The sequence below is a fragment of the Vipera ursinii genome, assembly GCF_947247035.1.
Source record: "Vipera ursinii genome assembly, chromosome: 2".
Taxonomy (NCBI): domain Eukaryota; kingdom Metazoa; phylum Chordata; class Lepidosauria; order Squamata; family Viperidae; genus Vipera; species Vipera ursinii.
Genome location: NC_139513.1, coordinates 278159279 through 278175230, shown reverse-complemented (window position 1 = coordinate 278175230; position 15952 = coordinate 278159279). Strand labels below are relative to the sequence as shown.

General features: G+C 39.0%; 1 protein-coding gene across 1 annotated transcript in view; it reads right to left on the bottom strand.

The window, feature by feature from the left end:
* Positions 1-15952, bottom strand: part of PDZD2 (PDZ domain containing 2) — a gene marked incomplete at its 5' end in the record, with an annotated part of 197647 nt that overhangs the window by 57484 nt on the left and 124211 nt on the right. The window contains 3 exons of the mRNA XM_083354764.1: positions 10678-10839; positions 12569-12701; positions 15781-15923. Coding sequence (XP_083210890.1) covers positions 10678-10839; positions 12569-12701; positions 15781-15923 — 438 coding nt within the window. The remainder of the gene's footprint in view (positions 1-10677; positions 10840-12568; positions 12702-15780; positions 15924-15952) is intronic.

Here is a 15952-nt window from a genome sequence, read left to right as displayed (position 1 = left end):
GGAGGTAGGCTAGGCTAGGCTAGGCTAGGACAGGACAGGACAGGACAGGACAGGACAAGACAACCTTTATTGTCATTTTTTTATTGTGAGCACACTGGCCCACATTAAAAATGAAATTCAGTTGCCTGCTCTCAAAAGGAGGCTAGTCAAGGAGAGAAGCAACCTAGAACTAAGGAGAAACTCCCCGACAGTTAGAACAATTAATCAGTGGAACAGCTTGCCTTCACTGGAGATGTTGAAGAAGAGATTGAACAACCATTTGTCTGAAATGGCATACGGGTCTCCTACACCATTTGCTTGAGCAGGGAGTTGGACTAGAAGACCTCCAAGGTCCCTTCCAACTCTGTTATTCTGTTAAGTCAAGGCCTAACCCATTCTTGAAGCTGCCACTGACTGCTGCTGTTCAGCATGGCCTAAATGGGAGGGAGAGAATAGTTTCTCTTTTGTTCAGACTAAGTGGAATGTGACACACCAGCATTAGGCATTTTCCTAATTTTTGGCTCACCAAGCCCTAATGGTTTGCCATCGTTGGCCTAGAAACTCATGTATCTACCTGCATGCCTGGAATAACCTGGCAATCCTTCCTGACATCATTAGCCTCCTGCTATTGGCCAGGCAAGCAGCGGTTGAAACTGCCTACTCATATGAGCCAATCAGCTTGCAGAATTTTCAGGTTCTTGTTCAACTAAGACTTTTTCGCCAGCTCTTTTTCTTGGAGGTCTAAATATGCAAAAAATTTAATGGATTGAATTTTAATGGTTCCACCACCCAATTCAATAGGGAGAGAGCAAGTGTAACTTTCTATATAACAGGGTCTGTTTCAGATTAAATTTTAAAAACCCCCCAGGAGTTAGTTGACCATTAACCCATTCTGTCATTCCCATGCCACGCCAATCTTCAACTGACCCAGTTAAGTATGTTGTGGGAACACAGCCAATTAGTAGCTGTGGATGTAAAGGCTCCCTTTTTGTAGCATTTGAGTCTCGAGCCAAACTTTCTTTGATTCTGTTTTTTTTTCTAAAAAAAGACCCTAGGAAATCAACTCATAGACCTCTTAAAATATATTCAGAATCTTATCTTATAGGGGTAAATAATGCAAGCTCATCATAGGGTGAGATTTGCTAACAAAATTATATTTTGGATAGTCTAGAGTATAACCTAAGCATGCATATTAATAGTAGTGGTGTTAAAATGAGGCACTAGATTGTAGGTATATTATAATCTTTTAACTGGCGCACCTATTACTTGCTCATTTCAGAGCTCTATAAAGGGGGAAAAATGTACACAAAGAACTGAACACAGTTTTGCCAGAAGAAAAAATAATAACAAAGACTCAAAGAGAAAGCTTTCTTGATTTCCCCACACATGCCAAAAATGTACAGTGTGTTGTATACACTACAGCTTTTTTTACTTCCCCCAAATCCCAGATATCATTCTGTTCTGAAAATAAACAGAAATTCTACCCATTAAGCTTCTAAAAGTTTCTCATGGGCCCCAGTTTGTAATCTTTGGCTGCCACAGTCCACTGAAAATGCATGGTTTTGGAGGGTTTTTTGGGTGTTTTTTTTTTTTTTTTTTGCCTAGCCATCAGTGACCAAAGACTTTTCACAAATTGCCCTTCTGCTAAGACAATAACCAAGCCATAGGAGGTAACTGATTCTCCAGGAAATTATCCTTGTTCAGTTCTGAATGCATATTGCTAATAAAAAACATGATTTTAAAGAACTCAGAAAACTTGGCTGATTTGTCTCAAGAGGCAACAGTTTGAAGGACATTTTTCTGCTCACAACCAACAAGAAAGAAGTCGAAAAGGTTTAGCATGGTATCTATAATAACTTCATATCCATCTCAACTCAGATCTCTCTCTCTCTCTCTCTCTCTCCCTCTCTCTCTCTCTCTCTCTCTCTCTCTCACACACACACACACACAGAGAGAGAGAGAGAGAGAGAGAGAGAGAGAGAGAGAGAGAGAGAGAGAGAGAGAGAGAGAGAGAGTAAGAGCCTGCCACACACACAGTTCACTGTCTCTGTGAGATTCAAAAGGCATTTGCTATAGTGCCTGAGTGTTACTCTACATCTCTTTGGGATTTCTGTTAGGTAAGGGGAGAAATAAGACTCTGAATCAGAGTTCACCCATTTTTCCTTGTGAAATGAATTATTGGCTATATGTACAGTGATAATAATTTCTTGGAAAAAATAAAAGTACAAACCTGAAGAAGGGGCAAATGAAAATATAATTGTTTACGGGTATAACTTTGCCTTGAAAACATTCAAGAGATAAGCCCCCAAAAATAATTAATTAAATTAAAGATGGCTTTCTGAAATGGGCTGTCCTTACAAAAAAGGATGTATGGTTATTATAAGGATATGGTAGATTTGTATTGTATTATATCTGATGCATAGGAAATGGATAAGGATTTTTTTAAAAAAAATTCTCTTCCTGCGATATTAAACTCTGAAGAAGCAGAATATTCAGAGATTCAGACTGGAGAACTACATTTTAACACAAAGAATTTACTCTAAAATGATATGGGGATAATCACAAACTAGGATGGCTTAAAAGGGAGTTATAGAATTGTCCTGGAAAGAAGTTATTTTTGTTTCTTTTAACAACCCTGCAATCCTTTGCATTGGAGTGGAGTCGGGGCAACTGAATAAAGCTCAAACATTTAGTGGCTGGATGCCCTTCCTGACGCCTACGTGGAATATGCAGCAATTACTCATTGCACCCAGAGAGGGGAACATCTGCCGCTGCCTAGATTCGAACTCACAACCTCCTGATTGTGAGGTGAGAGCTCCACCTCTAGGCCACCCCACCTTTTCACAAATGTTAGTTATAATCAGGGCTTTTTTTCTCATAGAACGCTCAGAACGGAGTTCCGGCACCTTTTTTGGATGGAACCTTGTAGGGTAGGCAAGGCAGGTTGTATGACATGTGTGAGTTCCGGCACCTTTTTCTTTTACAAAAAAAGCACTGGTTATAATTTATTTATTTGTTTGTTTATAAATGAATCAAACAAATAGATATGATACCTATCTGAGCAATGAAGATAAAGCAAAAGCCATCATCAGGTTTAGAGCCGTGGTGGAGCAAAGTTAACTCACCGGCTCAAGGTTGACTTAGCCTTCCATCCTTCCAAAGTCGGTAAAAGGAGGATCCAGATTGTTAGGGGCAATGTGCAGGCTCTGTAAACCGCTAAGAGAGGGCTGTAAAGCACTGTGAAGTGGAATGTAAGCCTAAGCGCCACTGCTGGTGCTATTGCTAGTGAATTTCCGCTGACAACATGGCTAGGGAGTCAAGAAACTGAAGCATAAAATGACTGCACCGCAGGGAGGTTGTTACAAAAGCCTTAGTTCCAACTGGTCCCCGTAGCCCAGTTTCACAAATAGCTATCTGACGGTTAAACTTCTGCAAATCTTACAGGATCAGTTTTTGGGGAGGGTTTAAGTCAGTGTTTCTCAGCAACATGAAGATGGGTGGGGAATTCTGGGGGTTGAAGTCCATCCCTCTTCAAGTTGCTGAAGTCGAGAAACACCAGTTTAGGAGTCGGAGCGGAGAGCTGCATTTCTAAAAATAGCTGTCAAGGTTAGAGTAATCCAAAACAAAACTTTCTGAAGGGGCATTTAAGAACCTTAATTTTTTAAAAAAAAATCTCAGTAATTTGAAGCTTATTTAACCTGGGAAGAAATCTGCAATAGATAAATGTAGCATATTTAGGGGACAGACTCTGGAAGCCTTACTAAGCCCAACAGGGAAAAAAAAACAAAGAAACATTTTCATCCCTGCCTCATTTAGAGACAAGTCATTACAGCTGTAGAGACCTTGTTGGGTGCCCCCTTGGACACAGAACATTGCTCATCTCCTGCCAGGGACGAGACAGAGTCACTTTCCTCTACTGCTGATTAGTAAGTAAAATAAGTGTCCTGAAAGCCAACTCTCTTGCATACTTCATTTTTCATTGCTATATTGTATATGATACACTGGGGAAATGAAGGAGTCAAGTAGCCTCTAATAGCTTTTAAGAAGGGCTTTCAAAGTTTTGGTGTGCTTTTTTAGCATTTCCACCTATTCAAATTACAAGGGACTTTTGATGATTGAATAGTTATCTCGCTTCCTGATTTATTTATTTTTTAAAAAAAAACAGACTCAGGAATAAAAGGCTCCCATATTTTCCGGTCTAAACAAGAACCATTTTTCCTGCCAGAGATATTTTAACCTGAGTAATTAATTATTGCATGACTCATTCTTAAACATTACTTTTTTTCTATGGATTGTTAATTATTAGTACTTATATCATTTATCAGAGTCAGTCTGGTGTAGTTATTAAAGGCACCAGGCTAGAAAATGAGATGATGTCGGTTCTTGTCTTGTCTTAGGCATGAAGCCAGCAGGGAGATCTTGGTCCAGTCATTGTCCTTCAGTCCTGGAAGAAGTAAATGGTAAACCGTTTCTGAAAATCCTGCCCGGAAAACTGCATGAATTTGTCCAGACAATCACCAGGAGTCAAGACTGACTTGAAAAACATACGTTTTACTAACAGAAGAGAATATTTGTAGCTCATGATTGAACTGTGAGGTCCTTGGGGCTCTCTGAGCTTGGTTGTTTTTTTATCAGACGTTTCATTATCCATCTCTCACTGATGATGTTACCTAGTTGGGTAATGAATGTCTTCAAGAAAACCACCAAACTCAGAAAATACCAAAGACCCCACAGATGTAAAGTTTGCGGGTCATAGGGATTTGCCATCTTTAGTCCTCAATTCATGGCACTGTCCCATGCAGAACCTGTGCATTATTTGGGGATTCCTCCTAGACTCTTGGCTCCTGCTCAATGAGAAGTGGCAGCCATGGCCAGGAGGAATGTAGTACAGATAAATTCTGGGTATCTATTGTAGAATGACTACAGTAGTGTGATTTTTGTTCCTCAGGCTGCAATCGCACTAGTTATCCAGGATCAATTCAAGGTTTTGACTGTCACCTACAAAGTCCTTCATAGTGTAGCCACCTACAGGGCTGTTTTTGCCCTGTTGTTTCTGCCTAATCAATAAGATCTGGAAGAGCTGATGCACTCCAAGTCCAGCCGTAAAGCATTAGGAGATGTCCCTTTCCAGTGGAACCTGAAGGATCTACTCCCTAGTGGTAATTACTGATGGGTGATATGTTTGGTTTTCTCCTTCCCAGTGCATACCATTCAGTCTTCTGATCCTATCTGGTTTTAGGTGTTACTGATCTGATGTTTTTAACACTAAGCTGAAGACACCCAGAATCACACTATGATTGAAATATGACTAAGGCAACAAATACATAAATAAGTAAGCCTAGAAAAACATATAAACTCTTCACTTAAGGGTAAAAAAGCTTCAGGGAGTGAACATGCCTGTTTGCCTTTTGCTAAACTGTTAGGTGGTGACTGGCTGCATTGATTCTGAGGACTATTTTATGAAGGAACACAATATCATTCCTACTGAATGCTTGCAACCTGTTCTCTAAAGGTCAAACAAGCCAATTGACCCTACAAATGGGAAATCTCTGGTGTCCAGAACTCCCAGAGTTGGCCACAGAAAGTTCTCCCATGGCAAGTTGGCTGCCATAAGTCAGCTGTGGCGAGACAGCCAGGGCGAGATGGCCACGCCGAATTGTCCCAATTCCGTCTTTCTGTAAATCCCTTCTATTGCAACAAGGATTTTCTTTGCATTCAGGATCCAACCTGTATTTAGACCCATACAATGAAAATGACAACTTCTTGTATTTGTTGAGATTCTTAAATGAAAAACCTGGCTGAGCCCATCCTAATGTTCCCCTTCCGAATTGGCAAACTATCAGAGATCACTATATAATTGGATGCATTTAATAAAGAACCTAATTTCTGTACATTACATAACAAAATTCCCATGGGGCAGGTTTATAATACAGCAACCTTATTTGCTAAAGGTTTGTGCTATGCATTACTCCATATAATTAATTCCATACCGTATTTTTACAGTGGCAACTATATAAGGAGGTAGGCAGTCAGAAAGAATTAGAAATAATTTTGAAAAATCCAATCTGTTCAGTGAAAGTAACGGCCTGGAGAGAGTTAACCTAACACAACTGAATTCTGTCGAATGTAAAATACACAGCAACATTCTTTGCCTTTTATATAAATAAATGGTTGCTATTTTAAAACAGTGTTAAATTACACATGTATATCTTAGAATTTTCAACACCTGCAGCAGCATTTTACTGTATTTTTTGCAACTCCACATGGAAGGAAAATCTGGTTTTCCTACTATCATTTTGTGATCAGAGCTTTCCATGAACAGATCAGAGTCCCAAGATTGATTATTCATATGATTAGTCCCTTATGCACTTATGCACTTATTATTTGCAAAGTTACATTAACTGGACGGTCGAAGGCCATGTTGATTAAGAGTTACAGTAGCTGAAGTCCAACACATTTAGAAGGTAAGAAAACCTCAAGGCATGGGGCCAGGCTAGCCCAGAAGAGCCAAATAAGAAAATACCACAAGCAACTTAAAAATATAGTAGACATTATATTAATAAGTTAAGATGTATTGATTTTTAAAGGCACCCAAAATTTGTTGCCTAATGGTGGAAATAGCATTATGAATAATCTACAGTAAATTGGCAATAGTAAAGGTAAAGGTAAAGGTTCCCCCGCACACGCGTGCTAGTCGTTTCCGACTCTAGGGGCCGGTGCTCATCTCCGTTTTAAAGCCGAAGAGCCAGCACTTGTCCGAGGACGTCTCCGTGGTCATGTGGCCGGCATGACTAGACGCCAAAGATGCACTGAACGCTGTTACCTTCCCACTGTAGTGGTCCCTATTTTTCTACTTGTATTTTTACGTGCTTTCGAACTGCTAGGTTGGCAGAAGCTGGGACGAGTAACAGGCGCTCACTCTGTTACGTGGGCACTTGGGATTCGACCCGCCAAACTGCCGACCTTCTGATCGACAAGCTCAGCGTCCTAACCCACTGAGCCACCACATCCCAAATTGGCAATATGTCTTAGTTATTTAAATCAGACTCCAGAAATAAAAACTGGGGAAAATCTGGATTCAATATTGTCATGTTTTGTGTTATCCCAAAGGTGCTTTTTCAAAAGGCAACTGGACTTTCTTGTTTTTCCTTGCAGACATTTAATTTTTCATCCAAGAAGGTTCTTCAGTTCTGACTGGATGGTGGAGAATGGAAGGATGTATATTCCTTGCAGTACTCTGGTCATTAGCACTTTTTTATTTTCTTTCTCACACAGAGTGCTAACAACCAGAGGACTGCAAAGAATATAAATCCTTGGACTGCAAGGAATATACATCTTTCCATTCTCCACCATTCAGTCAGAACTGAAGAAGCTTTCGGGATGAGAAGCAAAATGTCTTCAAGGGAAAACAAGAAAGTCTAGTCACCTTTCGAAAAAGCACCATTGGGATAATCATGACCTGCATGACTGAGAACCTCCTTAGATATATCTTGTGTTCTACTGAAAGAAAAAAAGAGGTTGGTGATCTAAGTAACCTGGGCTCCTTTTACAACAGAAAGACCCAGCTTATATACTAGTGGCCCAAGATATGGCAGGCACCAAAGTGGTGCCCAGGGCTGTGTGGTGGTTGCAGCTAATGGCAGCAGGTAGGCAGGCAGCCAAAAGGACAGAGAAGAGGAGACATAAGTGGATGAAGTAGTTGAAGTGAAGGCAATCCCTTACTTTCTCTTCCATGATTGGCTCGGATCCAGATGGGTCCTCACCTAACGACCATGTGGAATCCACTCAATGACAGCAACTTGAGTTGCTTGAAATGCTAAGCAGACCAATTGCATGAAGTTTCATTTAAACTCCACATCGCTTAGCGATGGAGTTGCTGGCCCCAGTTAGGATCATTAAGAGAAGATTACCACTAGTTTCTGAGCTAAAGAGAAGATATAAAGAAGGGGGGGGGGAAAGGCATTCATATCAAGTTCAACTAGTGGTGAGTTCACAAATACATCTTTCAACTTTTCTTGGTGGTCACAGGGAATTCTTTTATCAATCCTTACTCTTCTATTCGGTTCTAACTGACTCAGCTACAAAAAAGGCTAACCGATCTTAACCCTCCCCAGGGTTAGTGTGTTGTCTAAATGCAACTGGATGTGTTAAGCGGGTTCTTCAAATACAACTATTGTCTTAGCATGTCTTTATTGATTTAGGTATTTATTTATTTAATTCATATGCTGCTCATCTTGTTGCCATGTGATTCTGTGTATGCACAAGTCAATCTGTTGCACCAAGAGGTCTTGGCAGCTGACCTATTTTCTGGAAGTGGCCAAGAATAGGGAGATTCTGCCCTGTAGCTGGGCATAAATCTATTCAATTACTCAATTATAAAACTTTGATGCTTGGACTTTAATATTTTATTGTAATTATAGACTTGCACTTTCAGATTCTGATTCAATTAGACAGTTAGATCTAATTTGTGCTTTCAAATATGGGCTTGCTGTATTATGCAGTCATACCTTATTCTCTGCACTGATGCCTGTAAACCCCTGTGGATTGATTTTTTTTCCTCATTTCTACACAAAATGTGAAGAAAGTTGTCTGACAGAGTGAAACCACTAATCCCCTATCTCAACATTGCCAATACCGCAGTAGCTGATCAAGGTTTAATATCCTAACAGCTGCTGACACTTTTTTGAGCTTTTTGTTTTATTTTGTTATGGAATGTCCTTGCTGCCTAGTACATTTATTCACTCACCTTATTTTTCTAACCACATGTCTCCTACTGTATCTTCAAACTCTTACACTAGTCACCTGATCTCTCCCAAATCTAACACATCCTAACCTTTCTGTGTTCTGCACCAGAAACAGCACTTTGTACTCTGAAAAAATTATTAAGAAATTAAGTTATGACACTTTGCAAGGAGAGCAACTCTCTATTTCTCATTAAAACAGCTACCTCTTTTGCTCTGTACAAATCTGAAAAAGATGCAGCTCCTTTAAGGTGCCATCTGTGTTTTTAAGGTGATTCTTAAAAAGCCTTTAAAAAGATACACTTTTTAATACATAGCAGAAAGATAATTGTGCAAGTGCCCAAGCACTTCTGATCTTTTTCCAAGCAGGCTTAATGCTACAAATAGATGGCCAATATGGTTAATATAAATAAAGCTACATTCCTTATCTTAATTTATTCTTCCATAGTTAGATATTTTTTATCCTCCAGTTCTAGCCCCTTCAATTACACAAAGATATCCTGCTCGCTTTTATTATTTCTGTCCATGGTCTCTTGCTTGTAATTTGAAATAGGCACAAGCCATTGCATATTGTAGGAAAGAGGATATTGGATCAAACAGGTTTCCAAGCTGATCAAGTAGGAGCTTCCATATCTTCCTAGGTCCAGTTTAATTCTTTGGAGCAGGGATTTCTATCATATTTACCTCAAACTGAAAAGCTCCAGATGGTAATTGATAAATATATCACTAAAACAGTGATCAACAGCCGATCCAGAATCAATATATTGCACCAAGAATGCGGTAAGAAGCTGCTCAGAAATAATATGACTTATTTATACATAGTACAATATGTTCTACAAAGGTCATAAGGAGTTCATTGGGAGTTTGGCTAAAATGAAATATTAAATAGGAAAGTAATCCACAGTGGCACATTGAAATCCAATCATTGCAAGCCAATAAATGTTGATCTAAGTAAACTGAAATGGAATTATGTTTATCTGCTCCCTTCCTCTCCTGTCCAAATTAAACCAGTTTCTTTTGTGAGGGAGAACTGTGGTTGATGCTGATCATTTTTCATTAAGCTTCATAAAAAAACAAGAGCATGATCAGTCTTGATCCAGTAAGCCATCATGGTTTATTTAGCAAAAAACATTATGTCTGAATTATTTTTTTAGTAAATTTTAATGATAGTCTTACTAAAGGAAACAAAACATGATTCTCTGACATACCTCTAAAGCAGCTGCAATTGCTAAAAGAGATGACCAATTTGTTAATCGATATTTGCTCAGATAGTATTCCAGGGAAGTGGTAAATGTCATTTGATTTGCATTTTTAAGCAAGCTAACATCATTCACATTTCCTAAATTTACATGCAAATTTATCTCAATTTTGTGATACAAGGCTTCATATATGCAGGCAAAGTGCATACCTTCAAGAACATCATATGTACATAAATAAAGGTTGCCTGTTCTTTAAAAAAAGAATTTGAGTGGAATTAACTTGTAAAGAAAAGCATCCTTTCAATAGACACTGATTCCTCCTTGTGATGTCATCTACGTAGCTTTGTTGACAACATTACAAAAATGATTTGTCATTGACTTCTTCCAGAACATTTTTCAGCTTCCCAGTTTAGCCTATTACCCTGGCTTTTACTGGTAGCCAAGTACTAACCTTTTTCAACTTCATGATTTTTGAAATCAGCCCAAGTAAAATTTTTAAGCTATGCAATGCTGAGTTGGGCAGGATATATCCCAATATGGTTTCCTGTGAAAGGTTACACTTAACAGTCCCAAAGGTGCTTTTTCCAAAAGGCAAGTGGACTTTCTTGGTTTTTTTTCATATGCTTCTTCAGTTCTTGAATGAAAAATGAAAGGTTTTCAAGGAAAAAGCCAAGAACGTCTACTTGCCTTTTGGAAAAAGCACCTTTGGGACAACCAGGATCTGGATGGCTAAGAATCTTCATAGACATCATACTTACAGATTCCAGGACTTCTGACTCTGGAGCCTTTCCATCCTCCTCCTCCGGTGCTTCATTCTCCTTATTGTCAATCCAGGGGGCCGTATCCTGAGCGGAACAAGTGCTAATTAGGTCTGGCAAACTTGTAGATGGATAATGAAGAACATCTTCTTCTGCTCCTTCCTACAAGAAGCAAACAATGATACTTGCCATTACATATGTGAATATATTCTTTTAATTGGCCCAACAAGCATATAAAGTAAGTCTACATTAGTTTCACAGTGTAGATGACGAGCAGTTGTCAAGAATTCCTTGGCTGGTAATGCTGGAAACAAGGGTATTTTTTTTAAAAAAAAAAGTTAATTTCCATCTTAGATGCACCATTGGACACATTAAAGAATGAGTGACCTCATTCAAACATACAGGAAGTCATTGTTTAATGACTCTTTGCAGTCGCAACAGTGATGAAAAAGTAATTTTGCGAGCAATTCTGTTGATTCTCAACAGTTCTGTTGATGGGAGATCAAGCACCAAACATGTTTGGGCAAAATTCTCTTTGGTTTCGCTTGCAAAAATGGATGCCACACTGCTTTTCATTTGTTTAGTTAGCTTTGTGCTTTTATTGCATAACTGACATATAACTGATAAAACGCACATTGTTATCCACCCCAGTTGCAATAATAAAAGAAATGTATGCTTTTAGTTCACATAAAATATATTTTGGCAGGGCTACTTCCTCCAAGATTTTAAGTCACTTCCACAGAAGATGTAAATGCAGGAAGAATTTATGGAAAGATGGGCCAATTTGGCAAGCAGCCCAACTCCATCAACTAAGAACAAGCTTACTGACAGCCTTTCTAAATGGCTTTACACTGATACCAATGAGAAAAAAAGCAAAGTGTTGCCAAATATGTTGGATAGTTAATAACTCCAACTGTTACTGAAGTCACTTTAAGTTTGCACACCTTGAGACTTGTTCCACTAAACATGAATGCAATTGGATAATTGTTCAATTATAGGACTAGAATTTAAATTTATACAGAGTCATACATAGCAGGATCTCCAACCTTGACAATTTTAAGACATAGCTGGCTGAGGAATTCAGGGAGTTGAAGTCCACAGGTCTTAAAGTTATCAAGGTTGGAGACTCCTGACTTGCAATACATATCAGTTCTGAAAATGTACTTGAGCAACTGAAGTTATTTTTATTGTCTATCCCAAAGATTGGGAATCTTTGACCTTCTAATTGTTGTTGGACTGCAGTTACCATCACTCCTGACAACTAGCCAAGCTGATAAAAGAGGTCAGCAATATCTATCTGATTTTCCAATCCCTGAGCTATCTCATCATAACACAGTAAGCACCATCTCCAAGACTCACAGTAGGATTCATTCAATCTTACATATGGTATGATGTGGTTAATTAGATGCCTACTGAACAGGGAAATGGAGCTTCTGCCTGGATAAAGATTGAACCAGGCTTTCTATTCCATGTTGAAGATGAACTCACAGCAAAAAAAAAGCCAGCACTTGTTTGAAAGGAAGTTTCAGAAATTTTAAGAGATAAAATGGATGCTTTAAACATCTGCAAGATTGTAAAGCATCCATTTTACTCCACAGTATAACCTCCTTATTTTAAAAAGTGGTCTTATTCCACTTGCTGTCAATTCCAATCCCCAGTTGATTCTCTGCATGGTTTTAATGGCCCTTGATTGAAAAAAGAAGTTTTCCAATTGAAGAAATCCTCTCATAAAGCAGATTCATAAAGCTGATGTCCATTCATTCATTCATTCTTAGTCAGTTTTGCATTTTCAACAATAAGGGTGATGATGACATCTTATATACCAAAAGAGAACCTTGTAATCTTCTATGCTTGCTTCAACATACGAAATCATATATGCAAAATGACTTACCCTGCTTGCCACTACTAAATACACAAGGCCTTCAGCTGACCGAAGTAGAACGACAGCATCTTGATGGGACAGACCAACCAAAGACTGGCCATTGATCTTTAGAAGCTCATCACCCACCTTCAGCCTGCCATCTCTAAGAAAATCAAAGAACAAACCAGGGTTTATGCCATCCCCCAAACCTGCCTCATGTGCTCAGATTCTTCAGCCTTAAAAGTGGATGTGACAAGCTGGAAAACTCACAAGACAAAGCAGGGTGGTTGTAGCTAAAATGTTTCTTAGTACATGTTTACCTCTATCCCAAGATTAAGAAATGGACAAATAAGTGGCCATGCTTGACCTGGAAAACATGACTCCATCCTATCCTCTTCAGAGGGAAATTTCAAGGTGAACATCCGAGGCTGTGTCTGCATTTTGTTAATAATGAATACTGTATTCAGCTCCATGTTTACTTAACACTGTCCCTGGAGAGTCGCAGAGTGCTTTATAAACTTGAACAGCATCACTAGTAAGTAGGTCAGCTCTACCACTGAATTTTTGCTCATGTGTTCTGGAGTAATTAACTCTGCCTGGACTCATTCTGGTCCTAGCACTCTTTCCTACCCTTCCCAGCATTATGTATTGAGATGCTATTCTTAATGGTCACATCCCTTTAAAAAAATTTTTTTTGAGTCAGTGGAAACGTCCATGCTAAGGCTCCTAGGCTGGGAATTTGATCTAATTTCTCATTTGGGAAAGGAAATCCCACAATTCACTGCCAGAAACTAAAGTCAGAAACAAAAGCAACCAAACAAATACAAACTTCTTCCCAAGAGAATTCTCAAATACAAAAATTCTCACGTATCACTTTTAAGAATTTGCCTTTAAGGTTTAGTACTGAAAGTCAGATTGCACCCCACCAAACTTGGACTGTAGCTTCAATACTTTGATCGGCTGCACCTAGGTTGGCCAATGCCAAGACATTTTTCCTGGACCTGGGCATTCTGCAACTCCCAAAAGCTACAACATTGTAAAATTTCAGCATTTTTTCTTTCTTTCTTGCATGGTTTTGGGCTTGGATGCAGAGCCATATTAATCACCTTGAAAACTAAGTTAGGTCATATTAAGTTAGCCTGGAAAACTCTTCATAACCCCTCTATAACTATGCACTTTATATTAGACCTACTGGTGCTCATACAGATAACACATACAACACTCAGGGGTGATCTATATTCCTTTTCCAGTACTAATGAAAGTTTTATCACAGGCCAGGCAGATTACATGCAATAAATCATGCTAAAAAAGATTGGCTTTCTTTCTTTTGTTTTAATCTTACAAATTCTTCCATCCTGCAGGAAGAAGCAGAAGGCTGATTTCTAATGCTGGGAGTGGGATTCTGTTGCCCCAAGACAAATTGAGTTGAAGAAGGAAACACTTAGTAATTGTAATTGTAGTAGCAGTAGTAGTTTGGCTGTAGAATTTGCAGATGGCCCTGGACTAGGTGCCTCCTGCTGCCTTTCCCACCCTGGCTTGGAACTATGGGAATTACAGTCAAATGTAATGGGAGGATAAGAAACTGGTGAAGGCAGGCTGACTTAGTTGCTGAAAAACACCAGTGAGATATCCAAGTCCTGCAATCACAACAGAGATTTTTTTTTATTAAATAAGTTGCCTCTGTCCTTAATTCAGTTGATAGATGTTCAAAATAGCTTTTTTTTCATTCCTCTGATCAAAATAATTCTGCTGAGAAATAAAAAGATCCAATTACCCTGCAGATACCTTGGTTGCATCCATGTTCAAGAGTACTTAGATTGAAAAACAAATATGTACAATTATCTGTGGCAGGTTAAAAATTGAATACAGTAGTCCTCAACTTACAACCATTTGTTTAGTGACCATTTGAAGTTATAATGGCACTAGAAAAAAAATTACGACCATTTTTCACACCTACGAGCATTGCCGCATCCCCATGGTCACATGATCAAAATTTGGACACTTGGCAACTGGCGTGTACTTAGGACAGTTGCAGGATCTCGGGGCCATGTAAATCTTCTGACAAGCAAATTCAACGAGAATTGAATTAACAACTGTACCGATCCACTTAACAACTGTAGTAAGAAATATCATAAAATGGGGCAAAATTTACTTTAAAATGTCTTACTTAGCGTTGGAAAGTTTGGGCTCAACTGGGATTGTAAGTCGAGGATTACTTGTATGTTCCAGTTAGCATTGTTCTTTTAATATATTTGAAGTCTTAAACTTTCCAGAAGCAGCCTGTTCATTTTCTCTACCTTCAGATTTATTGCTAGTAAAACAATCTACACAGAATGCAAGAACCCAAGGGGGCAAAGAAGCATTATTTACCTCAAATCTGCCACAAGCAGCAGGACACCCCATCAAAAGGAGTTATCCCTCTGCAAGTTTTCTTTTCAGAACAAAGCAAGTTCATAATTTAACTTCCTTGTTTTTCAAGTCTGATATTCAGTATTCTTGCTAAACCTCTAGATACAGAGATCTGTTTCTCTGAGGATTATAACAACAAGAACAAGCATGCTTATGTCTACCAGTAAGCTACTCAGGGTTACTGGGACACCTTAGAAAAAATATTTCTGAGAGGAAAAGTTTGGAAAATATTTTTAGCAAGGAGTTCTTGTGGGAATGCAAAAACAAAAACAAATGCAACACAATAAATCCAGAAGGTTGTGCAAATGGGTCCCTTCACCACAATCAAATCAGGTACATAGTAAGCAGGATTGCCAAGCTTTTCTGGCAACAAGGGGGAGGGGTCTTTCTCGTCAGTAAAATATAATGATAATAATAGATCACCCCTTCCTTCCTTCCTTCCTTCCTTCCTTCCTTCCTTCCTTCCTTCCTTCCTTCCATCCATCCATCCATCCATCCATCCATGCAGTTTTTCTCAGCAAGATTTTGGAAGTGGCTGACCATTGCCTCCTTCCTAGAATTGAGAGAAAAAGGTCTTCTAACTGGTTTTGATACCCAAGGCCAGACTAGAACTCAAAGTCTCCCAGTTTATTTATTGATCACCGTTGTTATATGTTGGATTTTAATACTGAAAGTTACTTTGAAAAACAATCACAACCAACAAGCAGGTGTAAATCAAATAATGTACACATGTTATCTAGATTTGTTGTCCTTGAGCTTTTGATCCTGAGGTGTGTATAATTAAAAGTTTGGACAGACAGATTTTCATTAAAAGGCCACACAACAAATGCTACCTGTGAGCTGATCCACCTTCTTCCACCCGGGCAATTATGATGGCATGTGGGGAGCGCTTGGATCCACGGCCTCCAGTGATCTGGATTCCCAACCCGTCGGTTCCCTTCATCATGGTCATCTTCCATATCCGACAGCCTTCTCTCTGGGAGGAGAAATTGAAGAGAGTCCCTG